This window comes from Fukomys damarensis, unplaced genomic scaffold (genome assembly GCF_012274545.1).
Source record: "Fukomys damarensis isolate Sample0158 unplaced genomic scaffold, DMR_v1.0_HiC HiC_scaffold_14, whole genome shotgun sequence".
Taxonomy (NCBI): domain Eukaryota; kingdom Metazoa; phylum Chordata; class Mammalia; order Rodentia; family Bathyergidae; genus Fukomys; species Fukomys damarensis.
In genome coordinates, this window is record NW_022900926.1 from 37,566,881 (window position 1) to 37,579,641 (window position 12,761).

Here is a 12,761-nt window from a genome sequence, read left to right on the forward strand (position 1 = left end):
CGCCCTTTACCCTGGAGAGAAGAGTGAGGCAGGGACCCGATCCCGCGTCCCCAGACCCCTTCGCCTTCCGGCCGCCGTGAGCCCTGCGCCCCTCCTTGCAGGCCAACCCGGGCGCCCCCGGCTGCGGGTCCCCGCGGCGCGCTCATTAGCGCCTACTCTTCTTAATGGCTTCCTGTGGCTGGGTGTTTACTTGTCATTTGTTTGCAGCTTTGTTTCCCAGCTACTACCAGACCCCAGGCTGGCCGCCTTCGGTGCCCATGTTTGAAGTCTGTGCCCCGAGAGTTGCCAGAGTCCCCGCGCCAAGCCGAGCCCCGGGAGGGCCTCCTGTGGTCTCCTCCGCGGTCCCGCGTCTACCTGGTAGGACTCTAGTGCGCGGGGCTGAGGACACGGACAGCCCCTTTCCAGGCCCGGTAGTCGTTGGCTCCATGCCGCCCTTCTGAGGAGGAGTTCGCTGAGTGATACGAATGATCCAGGAACTTGGGGAGCCCGGTCCCTAGAGCTCGCTGGACAGCCTGAGCTTAGAGCTGGACGGAAGGGGAGACCCCAGGGACACCCCACCCCAATCTCAAGCGATCACCTCGGGATCCCTCAGCAATCTTCCCCAAACTCCCTGTCGTTTAAAAGCCTCTGTTTCGAAGGATGAAAGAGCTTCCTGCAGAGGAAGGGAGGGTCCTACCTCTAGGGCCACCTCCTGTTGTCTGAGGGAGTCAGTCTCCACAGAAGGCCAGGTCGCAGAAACCTTTAAATTTATGCTCCAGAAATTAGACGGGGGTGGGGGAGGGGGAAGGGACGACAGAAAGTCTGGTAAATGCTGATGTGAGCTATATTTTTGTCATTCAAAACGAAAAACAAAACAAAAACCTTCACAGTCAGTTCTTTTTAGACTTCCGTGATGCCTGCTTTTTTTTCTTAATTAGTTTGTTAATATAAATTTGTATACTGTCACTGGCCCCAGAGACTGGAATGGAGTCAGCCATGCCAGGGGCCACTTACACTGAGCTCAGTGTTGGGCCAGTTTTCAAAAAGGGAGAGGTCGACCTATCAGGATGGTCCCAGCTAACTGAGCAGGCCCAGGGAATCCCGTTTCTTCTGCAAGGAGAGGAACTTGAGGTTGGCTGATCCAATGTTCTTCTCTGTCTTTGCCTCTTCAGCCAGTTCTGTCTGTGTGACCCAACCCTTTGCTCAGTCGCCTGACTCTAGAATCACATACAAAACCCATTTAGAGCTATAATTAAATTTATTGTAATTTGGGCTTTTGAAAAATTGAAAACGAAAAATGAGACCCTTAAGTTAAAAGGGGGCTAGAGAGCTCTCCTGGGGCCAACATTTAAGGGCAGATAGATAGTCATTCCTGAAGCTGGCCTTGGCATTTGGGCACCTGCTTCAGTGTCTGAGACATGAAATTATATTTGCAGGAGTGGGAGGTCCTGGGGCCTATTTTCTGTCAAATTGGTCACGATATCACACTTGATTTCAAGTAGCACAGCTCATATAACAAGTGGTTTAGAATCTATGGTAGGTAATTTCAGATTCACCAGATCAAAGGGAGATGGAACTAGAAATCTGTTAGGGAATGGATCCTTTCTCATTTTTGCTTTTGTCATGGAATTTGTATCCCATTTCTTCCTCCCACGAAGCTTCCTGCTCACCACCAGTTCTCTTCTAGAAATTCTTTTAGTGGCTATTAATGAGTTTAAAAAAAAAAAAAAAGATATAACAGTCCACTTGCCTTCAGATTCTTCCCTTTAATTATTTTTAGGTTTTTTTTTTTTTTTTTTGGTACCAGGGATTGAACTCAGGACCTTGCGTTTGTGAGGCACGCGCAGTGCCATTGAGCTAAATCCCCAGCCTGTTCCCTTTAATTTTAAAATGTAAATGAACCCATAGAAATCAGGGACACAGATGTCCAAATGTATGGTGTTACTTGTTTTGGTGTCAGTTACTGTTGAAAGTAGCACTTTCTTAACCAAATAAGCTGCAAATTACCTAGACATTATATTCTGATCATGGTTAGGAAGCGGCCGAATTTCTTTAATCATTCCCTGACTTACAATTTGTCATAAAAAACTGTCACTCTGCAATATGAACACATGTATTTATATATATATATATTTTTTTTTTCTTTTTGAAAATAAGATTATAAGGTTGCAAAATGAGTTGACCAAATGTGGAATCTTGAAGAACATGAGCGACTATGAAGATTTTTGGAAGTTGATTGGGGAGGAAGCTCATGGAACAGATATCAAAGAACAGCTCCAGAAGATAAAAATTAAAAGTTAGTATATTTCTATTTTTTAATTTTGGATTTTTTTTTTATAAGTGTGCTAACTTCTTATCAGTTGGTTCTGAAAAGTGACATCATCTGTCTTAGAGTTGGGTGAAGATCTCAGGACAACTGCATTTTTGAAGATATTTTGGCTATATCAATTAAGGCTTTGTTTTCTTAATGAAATAAGACGGTGCCCATATGTTTGGTGCTTTCCTTTAGTGTTCGCAAATAGTAGCAGTGATTGCTATGAGGCAGGCCTCAGAGTGAAAGAGAAGCCCGACCCCTGTCCCCCAGGACTGCTGGCTGCTGTCTTGCCAGAATAAATGTGGAGGTTTACCTCTTGCCAAGAACTGTTTGCAAATATGTGTGATAAATGGCTAACAACCATTAAAGCCACACAGTAGGTTTTATCTTGACAGAATCACTAACCTCATGGGAGCATAATTTTTAGCTTATTGTTAAGTCAAAGTATTTTATAAAGCATGGGACATCAGTAGACTGAGAGTCAGTGATACAAAGGACAAACTATCATTTTCTACAAAATACTGGGACTTGGATTCAAATAGGTCATCACAAATATTATTGATTATAATTTTGAAATCTCTAAATTAAATATATAAAGGGTGTTTTTATCTCTTTCAAAATAAAAGCAGTCAAGTTTCTCTAGAAATTTACCAATTAATAACTTATCATAAAATTTTTGACTCTGATGTAGTGACAAACAAAAATATCCACCAGTAACTATGTATATGAATAATATCACTGAAAAACTACATAAATCTTGCATTATGTAAAGGACTGCAAATCACTTGCATCATGAAATGACTAAATTTCTAGTTTTATTCCAGAAGGAACAATTTATTTTTCATGTGTTAAGCTGGATCCTAAATACTACTAACCAGTGTGAATTAGTATTCTTTCCTACTTACAGGAGAAGGAATTTTTGTAAATTACAAATTGGGCTTAATGACTACCCTCAAATATCTCTCCCCAGTGTTGGATCCTAGATACTGGCCTCTGGTGGCTCCTAGGAGAAGGGAAACCAGGTCATTTGTCAGCACTGATCAGGACAACAGGCCCTTCCTGGGGAAAAGGGTGAGATTTCTCCTAGGGATAAAGAATATGCTCTATGATAGTACTTTTCGTTTTCATTAGGGAATTTTTTTCATGTCTCTTATGTTCCATGCTTTTTTTTTTTTTACTTAGTATTAAAATATTCATTTAGTAAAGTCATTGGTAGAACAGGCAGTTTTTTTTCTTTTTATTGAGTTTATTGGTACATTTTAGGTATACAGTACAGTTACATTCATTATTGGTATCTTGTACCTTTACATGACAGGTCTTGGTTCTCATTTTTTCCCCTTGTCCCTGCCCTCCCTTCACCCCTTTCTCTCCTCCCCATTTACAAACACTTTATTTCCATTTTTCATTTTCTCATTTTTTTTTCTTTTCCCTTATTACCTTTCCCCTACTCTTTCCACTTTCCCTACACCTTTAGCCTTTTTCTTCCTATTCAACAGGCAGTTTTAAATTCTTATTGTGCACAAGCAATTTTGTATTATCTACATAACTTTACTTGAAAGATAAAAAAAAAAAAAAGATGGCAGTGATCCCAGGCATTTACTGTTGGATTTTGATTTGCTTTCTCATCCATAGTAGCAGTGGTATGAAAGAAAAAACTCAGTCTTGGATAAAGAAAGGAAATCTGGGTCTGGGGATTTAGCTCAGCAGTTCAGTGGCCTGCCTTGCAAGCACAAGGACCCGAGTTCAATCCCTGGTACCAAAAAAAAAAAGGAAATGTGGGTTTGACTGCTGACTCTGCTGCCAACAGGTGATATGGAAGGGGCCTCACCTTCTCCAGTCACTTCTTTCCAGAAAGCAGTGACAATAATGGCTATTTTATGAGCTTATTATCAGAAGGACCCACGTGAAAACTCCTGGTAAAAATTTAAAGATAAGACTGTATGCTGTTGGAAATGTTTTATTTTCAATTTTTTCTTGTGTGAACAACTTGGTATGTTGTTTTCTGAACTATTTCTTCACTAAGAATATGGTTTGGGGCACTCACAATCATCAGAGCTATTTGGAAGAGAGCAGGCTCCATTTGATGAGTTTTGCTTTTTCTAATGTGCCTGGCCCATGGACAGTCCATGAGGTGTTTTCTCCAGGATGGCTGGGAGGGCTGGGCCTCACACTTGGTTGTAAGAAGAACATCATTCTCAATTTGTGAGACAGAGTAGTATTTTGGGGACCAGTCAGTCATGCCAGATGGCTGAAGATGGCTGAAAGTTTAATTTGCAGTGAACATTCATCTTATGTACTACATTTTCTGGACAGACAACAAAATGATTCCATAACTGTGAACTCAGAGGTTCCATCTAACACTTCAGAATCAAAATAAACCTTACACGTTGAGCTAGGAAAGATATTTTTCTCAAATAATGTTAGAAATGTGGAACTTTTGAAAACAATCACCATCTTTGTTATATCTACAGAAAATGAGGACATTAAAAGTGTTTCTGGTGTTATTTCTGATTCCTCTTCTGTTCAGAGACCCAAAAGGAGTTTATTTGTCATTATGTATAGGGAAGTATGTAGAGCTGGCAAGCATGGGAAAATCTTTGTTTGAAGACTTAGAAGATTTTGTGGTGGTTTCTAGAAGGAGGATGAAAGTATAGTTCTTTTTAAAAAGAAAGGGTGCTGGAGGGTAAAGTGCTAGGAACATTCACAAAGGGAAGAGGAAAACAACCTCCCTCTGGGAAGCCCCATGTGTGATACCTGCAGCTCTCAGTAGTTCATGGTACATGGTGTTTTATCTAGTTCTGCAATGGACTGAATTCGTATGTTGCAGGCCTGACCCCAAACATGGTGGTGTTTAGAGTGGCTCTTTGGGAGGTGACTAAATTCAGTGAGATCCTGGGGTGCGTACCCATGGTAGGACTAGTGTCCTGGCAAGAGGAGCATGCCGTCCTTCCTACTGTGTGTGGGGACCCAGAAAGGGGTCTCTCACTAGGAATTGCTGGCTCCCTGACTCCGCTTGCAGTCTTCTGAACTGTGGCAAAGTAAATTTTTGTTGTTTAAAGCACCCAGTCCATAGCACTTTGTGAAGGCAACTCCAGCTAAGACAATATTCCAATGAATGAATTTCATGTTTACTTCATGTTCATCCTAAGCTGCTTTGGAGACCAGAAACATAAGAAGGATTTCTGTGCGTGTGTTTTTGATAGCTGACATCTAGTACATCCTCGGGCCCCCATGACCTTTGATAACATGAGCACATACATACTGTTAAACTGAGTGCTTTCTCCCCCACCACCATCCCTTCACCCCACAACATTGTGGTTTGAGCAGGAAGTTTCACTAGGTGGCATCTAATATTCCATTCATTAAAAATATGTAATCATTCAAATACAGAAAAAAGCAACCAGAAAAAAATATGTGATGTGAAAAACACTCCAGAGACACCCAATTCCAGTGGCTGCTTGAATGTAATGAAGGTCTGTAGCAACAGCTTTCAGACTCATAGCTTTTTATGGAATGTTAACATTATTTATTTATTTGTTTGTGGTACTGGGCATTGAACCCAGGAACTTACACTTGAGGCAGGTGAACATTATTTTATATAAAGAAGAAACCCACAGTCAAATTTAAATATGACTTATTCGCAGAATTATCTGTTATACCCATAGCTACAGAACTGAGGGAAAAGGTTTTGAAGAATGAACAAAAAGATGATGCCCTGAATAAAATATTGGATTAGTAGAAAATTGGTTTTACCTCATATTAAGGCAGTAAGATATAGGCCCAGGCAAATGACACTAAATATTCACCATGATCTTTCAAGCATTTTTCATAGATTATCCCAGTTAATCTTTACATAAAAGCCGTGAAATGGTACAGCCCATGGCCCATTAGCAAACCCACTTTACAGGTGAGGAAATAGAAATTAGGGCAATCTGATAACATACTTGATGGGTAATCAGGGTAACACAGAGTGGACACTGGGATCTGAACACATTCTGTCTCCAAACCCACAGGCCTGCCTGAAAGGTGCATGCTCCTTCAGGGAAGCGCAGGGAATTTTCAGATGTGTAGACAGCACATGCAAAAGCCCCTGCCTCTGACCAGTGACTGGGGGCCCACTGATTTCACCATCAATATCTGTGGATGAAATGAATGTAGAGTGACTTTTAGGACTGAAAGACTCTTCATGGCCATTGCTCTTTGCCGCTGTCTTCTCAGAAACCCTCTGTGGAGGACCCTCAGGTGAATTTGCAATTAGTTTTAACCCAAGAAGGCTGGTGCAGCTCACACCAAACTGTGAGGAAGCCACTGCCTTTAATCCGACTGGCCCTGGGCGGTGGCAAGACCCCCACATCTGCCCCTGCATCTGCTGCTCTGCATGCACAGGGCTCAGGAGCTGCCTGGGGAGGAGACTTCACAGAAAGGTGAGAAAAAAATAAACCCAAAGGAAGCAAGACCCCTCACATGAAAAGAGTAGAAGTGCCACTTGAAATTAAATCCAAAATGAGTTTAAGGTGATTGCACTAGCACTTGTCAACAAGCAAGACAATATAGTGAGCTGAGCCAGAGCTCCTTTGGAGGACTGGACCTACGTTGGTGGGAAGGAAATGGGGTTCACATGCACCTCTGTGGACCCCATCACGTGCAGTTTACAGCTTTTGCTGGTGCAGGTTCACAGTGTCTGAGGAAACCATGCAGTTCAGGATAATGCAACTTAGAGAATGTGTGATCACAGTTACTGTGGTGAAGTATTGGATGAAATTTAACCAATAGTCTTGATTCTTCTGAGTTGAGCTCCCCCAATCCCGAGAAGAATGTCCATGACTCGCTGAGACCTGGCCACAGGGATGGTGAGCAGTGCCTGAGCAGCTGTGTCCCATTGGAGTGGCTACTTCTCACCTCCGAAGACTGGCATGATGTGAGTGGTGCCGCCAGTAGAGAAGTGGAGATTTGATTGGGCACAGAAACACCCCCCAAATGGGTATCCACTGTTGAAACTGCCCCCATCAAAGACACCCAGTGAGGGAGTGGCTAATTATTTTGGGAGCACAATTTCAACAGCTCTCAAATTCTCACCATCACCTCATCGATATTTCTGCAGTGCCAGGATGTGTTTGCAAGGGTCTTGCCTACTGCAGGTGGAGAGTCATCCTTTTGACTGTTGGAGAAGCTTTCTGAGGGTGTCGGATGGGATCACTGGTAATTCTCTGCAAACTCAATCTCTTTTCTGCCAGGTTGATGAGCAGATGCAAAGCACAATGAGCAGTCCAGAGTCCTGGCCTTCACACCTGCCCCTCTGCCCCAAGCAAGTTCCTCTTCCTGAGAGAAATGTTGTAATAGAGAACTGTGGACACAGATGTGCTATGTTCTAGAGTTTGAGGTTCCTGAAGGGTATCGGGATAAATACTTCACCATTACCCAAGACCACAACCCATTAATTCCATAGTTTATCACTACTGGTCTGGAACAAGTGCCTCTGGGAAACTTGTTGGAAATGCAAATTCCTAGGTTCACCACCTCCTAATCTGAAACTCTGGGGTTGCAGCCTGCAAGGAGTGTTTTCTTTTGTTTATTTGTTTGTTGTGACATGAGATTAATTCAGAAGTGCTATAGCACTAAGCTACATCCCCATCCCTTTTAATTTATTATTTGGAGAGAGGGTTTCACAAAGTTGCCCATGCTGGACTCAAATTTGTGATCTTCTCACCTTAGCTTTCCAAGTAGCATCAACCAGATCTGCTGAGTAGATCTTGAGTAGTGTGGCATTGTGCCTAGCTTATTGAATGGGTTTAAACAGCTCACCAGGGGATTCTGGTGCAGGCCCAAGTTTGAGAACCAGGGTTCTGCACACAGACTCAGCCCAAGCATTTAAATGTCCACATTTAATTAACTGCAGGTCCTCAGCATCTGGATCTGTTAATGACTGACTGCTTGGTGTTGACTCATTACCAGGAGGATTTCTTCTGAGAGAGTCTTCTTTCACTTGCACACTGGGTGACACTTCCCAGATTCTCTTTTCCAGAAGACAATAATGGGGGTTGCTGTATGGAGCCTGATTAGGAATTAGGAAAAGGACTCACTTATGTCGGATTTCTCCCCTCCTGTTAAACTAGTGTTGTGTTGTGAATCAAGGTCACTATATGCCCTACATATGCCTAGACTATGATTACTATCAAGAGCCTCCCACCCCTTTCTGGTTAGTAAGTAAGAATGTGCTAATTTTAAGATTGAAAAAATCATAAGAATGATATAGTATGTTTTGAAGATTGAACACAGGGCCTCACGCGTGCCAAGCGAAGGCTCTACCACTGAGTGACAACCCCAGCCTGGCTCCTGCCCTTTAATGGATCTCCAGGATTGAATCCTTTCCTTTAGCTGCCTTGGTTTTAGGGCAACATCATACTAGACTTGTGAACACGAGTTCACTCTATTGATGTGTACTATAAGCCTTAACTACTGGGCTGTCCTTCAAAAGCTCAGTCCATACCACTTTATTCACAAACATGGTCCTTAAATGTGGAAGAAGAACCCCATAACTTCTATACTACTGCAGGGATATTTGCTGATGTTTTTTCACTAATGATGGAAGAAAAAACAAATTACTGTGATTGTGGGCTTTTGATAGCAAGGTTAAGAAATGACCCCTGTTTTTAGAAGAATCAAATATGTATCAGAAACACATGAAGAAGATTTTTGGGAAAATAAATCATCATCTGGACAGTTCTTGCTCTTTTTATTTTTCACTTCTTTGAAATTTTCCTTTTTATTTGTCTTTCCACGATTTGTGGGCTTTATAGTTTAGAAGTGAACTCAGTTACATTGCACTCTCCTTTTTAGCAGCTAGTTTCTGTGGAAATCTTCGTTTTTCTTCAATGTAAGTGGAAACAATATTTGTTATTGAGCTATATGGAATCAAAATCTTTTTGTTTGTGAAAAGTCAAAACAATCACTATCATATTAATATAAACTAATTTGACTTAATCCAGTTTTCAATGAGTCTGAAATTATAAAAAAATTAGTTCAACTTTTCTAGCTATAAATTACTTTTCTTGATAACCAATTGATTCATCCTGATTGTGACCAGGAAGTTACTGTGAAAATTTATCTAGATATTCTGAGGAGTAATAAGTAAGTGTGTGTAAGTGCTGTATGTTGTGTACACTGCCGATTACTAGTATCCACTTAGAACAATTTCAAGAATGAAAGATGATTTTCATCTAAAAAGGGTACAAAATAACAGTACAATTTGAGCATCTATAATTGTTAGGCATTTGCTGAGAATTTAGACAAATATAATTACTATATGTATTTGAATAGGGAGATGTTATATCAATTACCAACTAAACACGTAAGAATATATTTTACTTTCAGAAATTCATATTTCTTTACAAAAGAAATATGCTATTTTTGTGAAATGCAATGTGGCATGTCCTACCCAAGAGATCTTGATGCTTATTGCCAGCAGAATTGAGACTGATTTTTTAAAACAGATCCAGACATCTCTGGAACCAGTACCCTCTCTGTCTCAAACACAAGAAGAATTTCAGCGGCCACCTCCCAGGGTAAGTGACATAAAGTCTTCATGGTGACCTTAAGATTATTTATCAACTCAATAATTAAACCAAGGCTGAATATGATGAAATGATCTTCTCCCTCAATACATTAAAGGTAGAATCTATGTGACAATGAGATGGTGTCTGCAAATGTATTCTCTGTAAAGATAAAATCAGGTGAATATTTTTGGTGTCATTCCTTTTAGAAGAGGATATTGTTCTTTGTGTGAGGGTGTATGTCTCTGAGAATACTAAGTACTTATTTCTGACTTTAACCAAATACTATCTACCCACCCTCATACATGCATCCATTCATCCACCCATCCACCCACTCACCCCTTCACCCACTCATCTGTCTGTTCCTCCATTTGTCTATCTGTCCATCTATCTAGTCACGCATCATCAGTTAGAAAGCTCTCATTTGAGTTGGCTCCAAAATAGATTATTTGAAAGGCAGAAAAATGAACCAAGTTCTCACATGACTAACATGGTAATTTTTTTAGATGTATTATTCTGAAACTTGATTTTGACTGTGGAAGGCATATAGAGTACTTTTTAATTTTGACAATGTATGTGCAGTTCAAAAACACTCCAGTATGAGAAACTAACTAGAGGAGTTGGAAATGAATGAATGAGAACATTTCAATGAAAATATATTCTGTATCCTTAATTTCTCCTTGGTTGGCTATTAGCAATTTGGAGTTTCTGGGTTTTTAAAAATCATTTTACTAAAGGGATCCTTCTAGGGTGAGTGGTTATTGTAAACACTTCACTGAACGTGGAAGAAGTTAGAATTATAATTTTACAGTGATGTTTCTTGAGAGCTAAAAAATGTAATAAAAACTCCCTCTGGAGCATCTATAATTGGATTTTTAAGGACTCGTGTGCAATCACGATATTCCTAGGGTGTGGGTAATTCCAGGGATCCAGAGCTGAGGATGTAAATGACCAGTGTTCCTTCTTTGGCTTTGCCTTTGGTTGCAGCAGGCAGATCATCGGCTGCACCTGTCTTCCTCTTTCACATTATAGAAAAGGGTAGAAAGAGTCTCTGATTGGCTTTTATAAGCCAGAGGTGACACATTCATAAAAGAATTAAGATGTATTATATACAAGTACCAACTTTCCATGAGGAATATGATCATGATGTACTACAAACTTGTACCAATAAAATTAAAACTTTAATGAAAACAACACACCTCAATTCCCAGCAGGGCACAGAGGTGCACACCTATAGTCCCAGTGCCTGGGAGGCTGAGGCAGAAGGATCCTAAATTTGAGTCCCTCCTGGACAATTTAGTGAGATTCTGTCTCAGGACAGGGTTGGGAATGTAGCTCAGGACAGATGTTCTGGGTTCAATCTTAGTTAAAAACAAAACAAAACTCCCCTGCGAGAAGGATGCAAAGTCATGGGATCCAGTATGCAGTGACACTTCAAGACAGTTTCCTCTGTCCCAGGAGCTTACAGGGGTCAATTCCTGGGTGCTCAGACCATAAACAGCCTTCAAGCACTTAAAAAATCTGCATTTTGTGGGTGTTGGCAGAATGCAGGCTGGCTTCCCATCGGCCATCTGTTCTTTGTGCCGAGTGCCCTTTGAACATTTGCCTTGGCTTGTAAATGCTGCAATTTACTTCACTCCCTGCTTCAAGGTGATGCCATTTCACCAAATGCACTTGTGGGCGGCCAGGCAATTCTAAAAATCTTCACTTATGTTATCCAAGCTTAGATTTTCTTGGAAAAGGGCCATGATAGAGGTTTTAGGAAGCTTAAGGGCATCCGTAGGGCTGATACTTCTACTACTGATGAAGAGGGCAGGGCGGAGGGCACCTTTCCAAGTCTCTGTGTGACCTGCCCCAAGTCCTGTATCCTCTGCTTTGGCTCCAGTTCTCAGGTCTCTGAACACCTGTCAGTTCTCTGTGGTTGGCAGAAGCTTCTCAAAAGGCCTCATATTCAGTTTTCCTTCTCCTGTGTATAGTCTTGTCCCTCCCTTCCTTCACTGCTTCAACACCCTTAGCTGTGCCTGAGAAAAGCCATGGTTTTGGGTTGTCTTAGGAGAAAACTCTCCACCCCGCCACCAGTGAGGAGGCAGTAAGCAGGCTGCTTGCAACAGACCTGGGGTCTTGGGGCTCCCTAATGCTGAGAGAGGGTCTGCAGAGGATGCTGTCATACCGGTGACTCCTAAGATCAATCAAGCTGTTTAAAGACACAGGAAAAGCTAGCACAAGGGGCCTCCTGTTATCTGGATGAAGCAGTGGGTTCCCTCACCTCTGTCTTCCTTCCCCCCACCATTCCTTCCTGCCTCACTGCTCTGCGGACCTTCTCTGGTGGCTCACCTCAAAGACACACAGCCTGTCCTGGCCCAGGTGTGAGCTCCCAGGCCCAAGGCAGCCTATGCACACAATGATCTCTGTATCTGTGTCTGACTTCTTGTACCAGGCAATCGTGTTCCTGACTCCTGACCTCACTAAGCCAGGTTAGTCAATGTTGTTTTATATTCAACTGTGCCTGGACAGTGACCTCCCTCTTTCTGTTTTCTTTATAACATTTACCTCAGGATTCAAAACTCTTCAGAGGCTGGGCGTGTGACATGTGCTTGTAATCCTAGCACTCCAGAAACCTGAGGAGGAGGACTGCAAGTTTGAGCCCAGGCTGGAGAACGTAACAATTTAGGGAGGCCTTGTTTCAAAATAGAAAATTTTAAAAAAAGATTGGGGGTTGTAGCTAAATGTAAAGGCCCTAGGTTCAATTTCTAGTACTATGAAAACAAGCAAGCAAGCAAACAAACAAGCCAGCTCTTCAGGGGAAGATTCTTCACATGGGACCTCAGCCTGAGATGTGTCCCCTTGACTGTCACATGACAAATGGAGTTGCTGAGGCCTGTGCCATGGCTCCATCCTGTCCTTGGCAGTCGACTACA

General features: G+C 41.9%; 1 protein-coding gene across 2 annotated transcripts in view; it reads left to right on the plus strand.

Annotated features, from left to right (window-relative positions):
• Positions 1-12,761, plus strand: part of LOC104852780 — a 62,881-nt gene that overhangs the window by 26,158 nt on the left and 23,962 nt on the right. For both annotated transcript variants that reach the window (XM_010610565.2, XM_033763330.1), the window contains exons 3-6: positions 208-357; positions 2,137-2,275; positions 3,264-3,364; positions 9,784-9,855. In XM_010610565.2, coding sequence (XP_010608867.2) covers positions 208-357; positions 2,137-2,275; positions 3,264-3,364; positions 9,784-9,855 — 462 coding nt within the window. The remainder of the gene's footprint in view (positions 1-207; positions 358-2,136; positions 2,276-3,263; positions 3,365-9,783; positions 9,856-12,761) is intronic.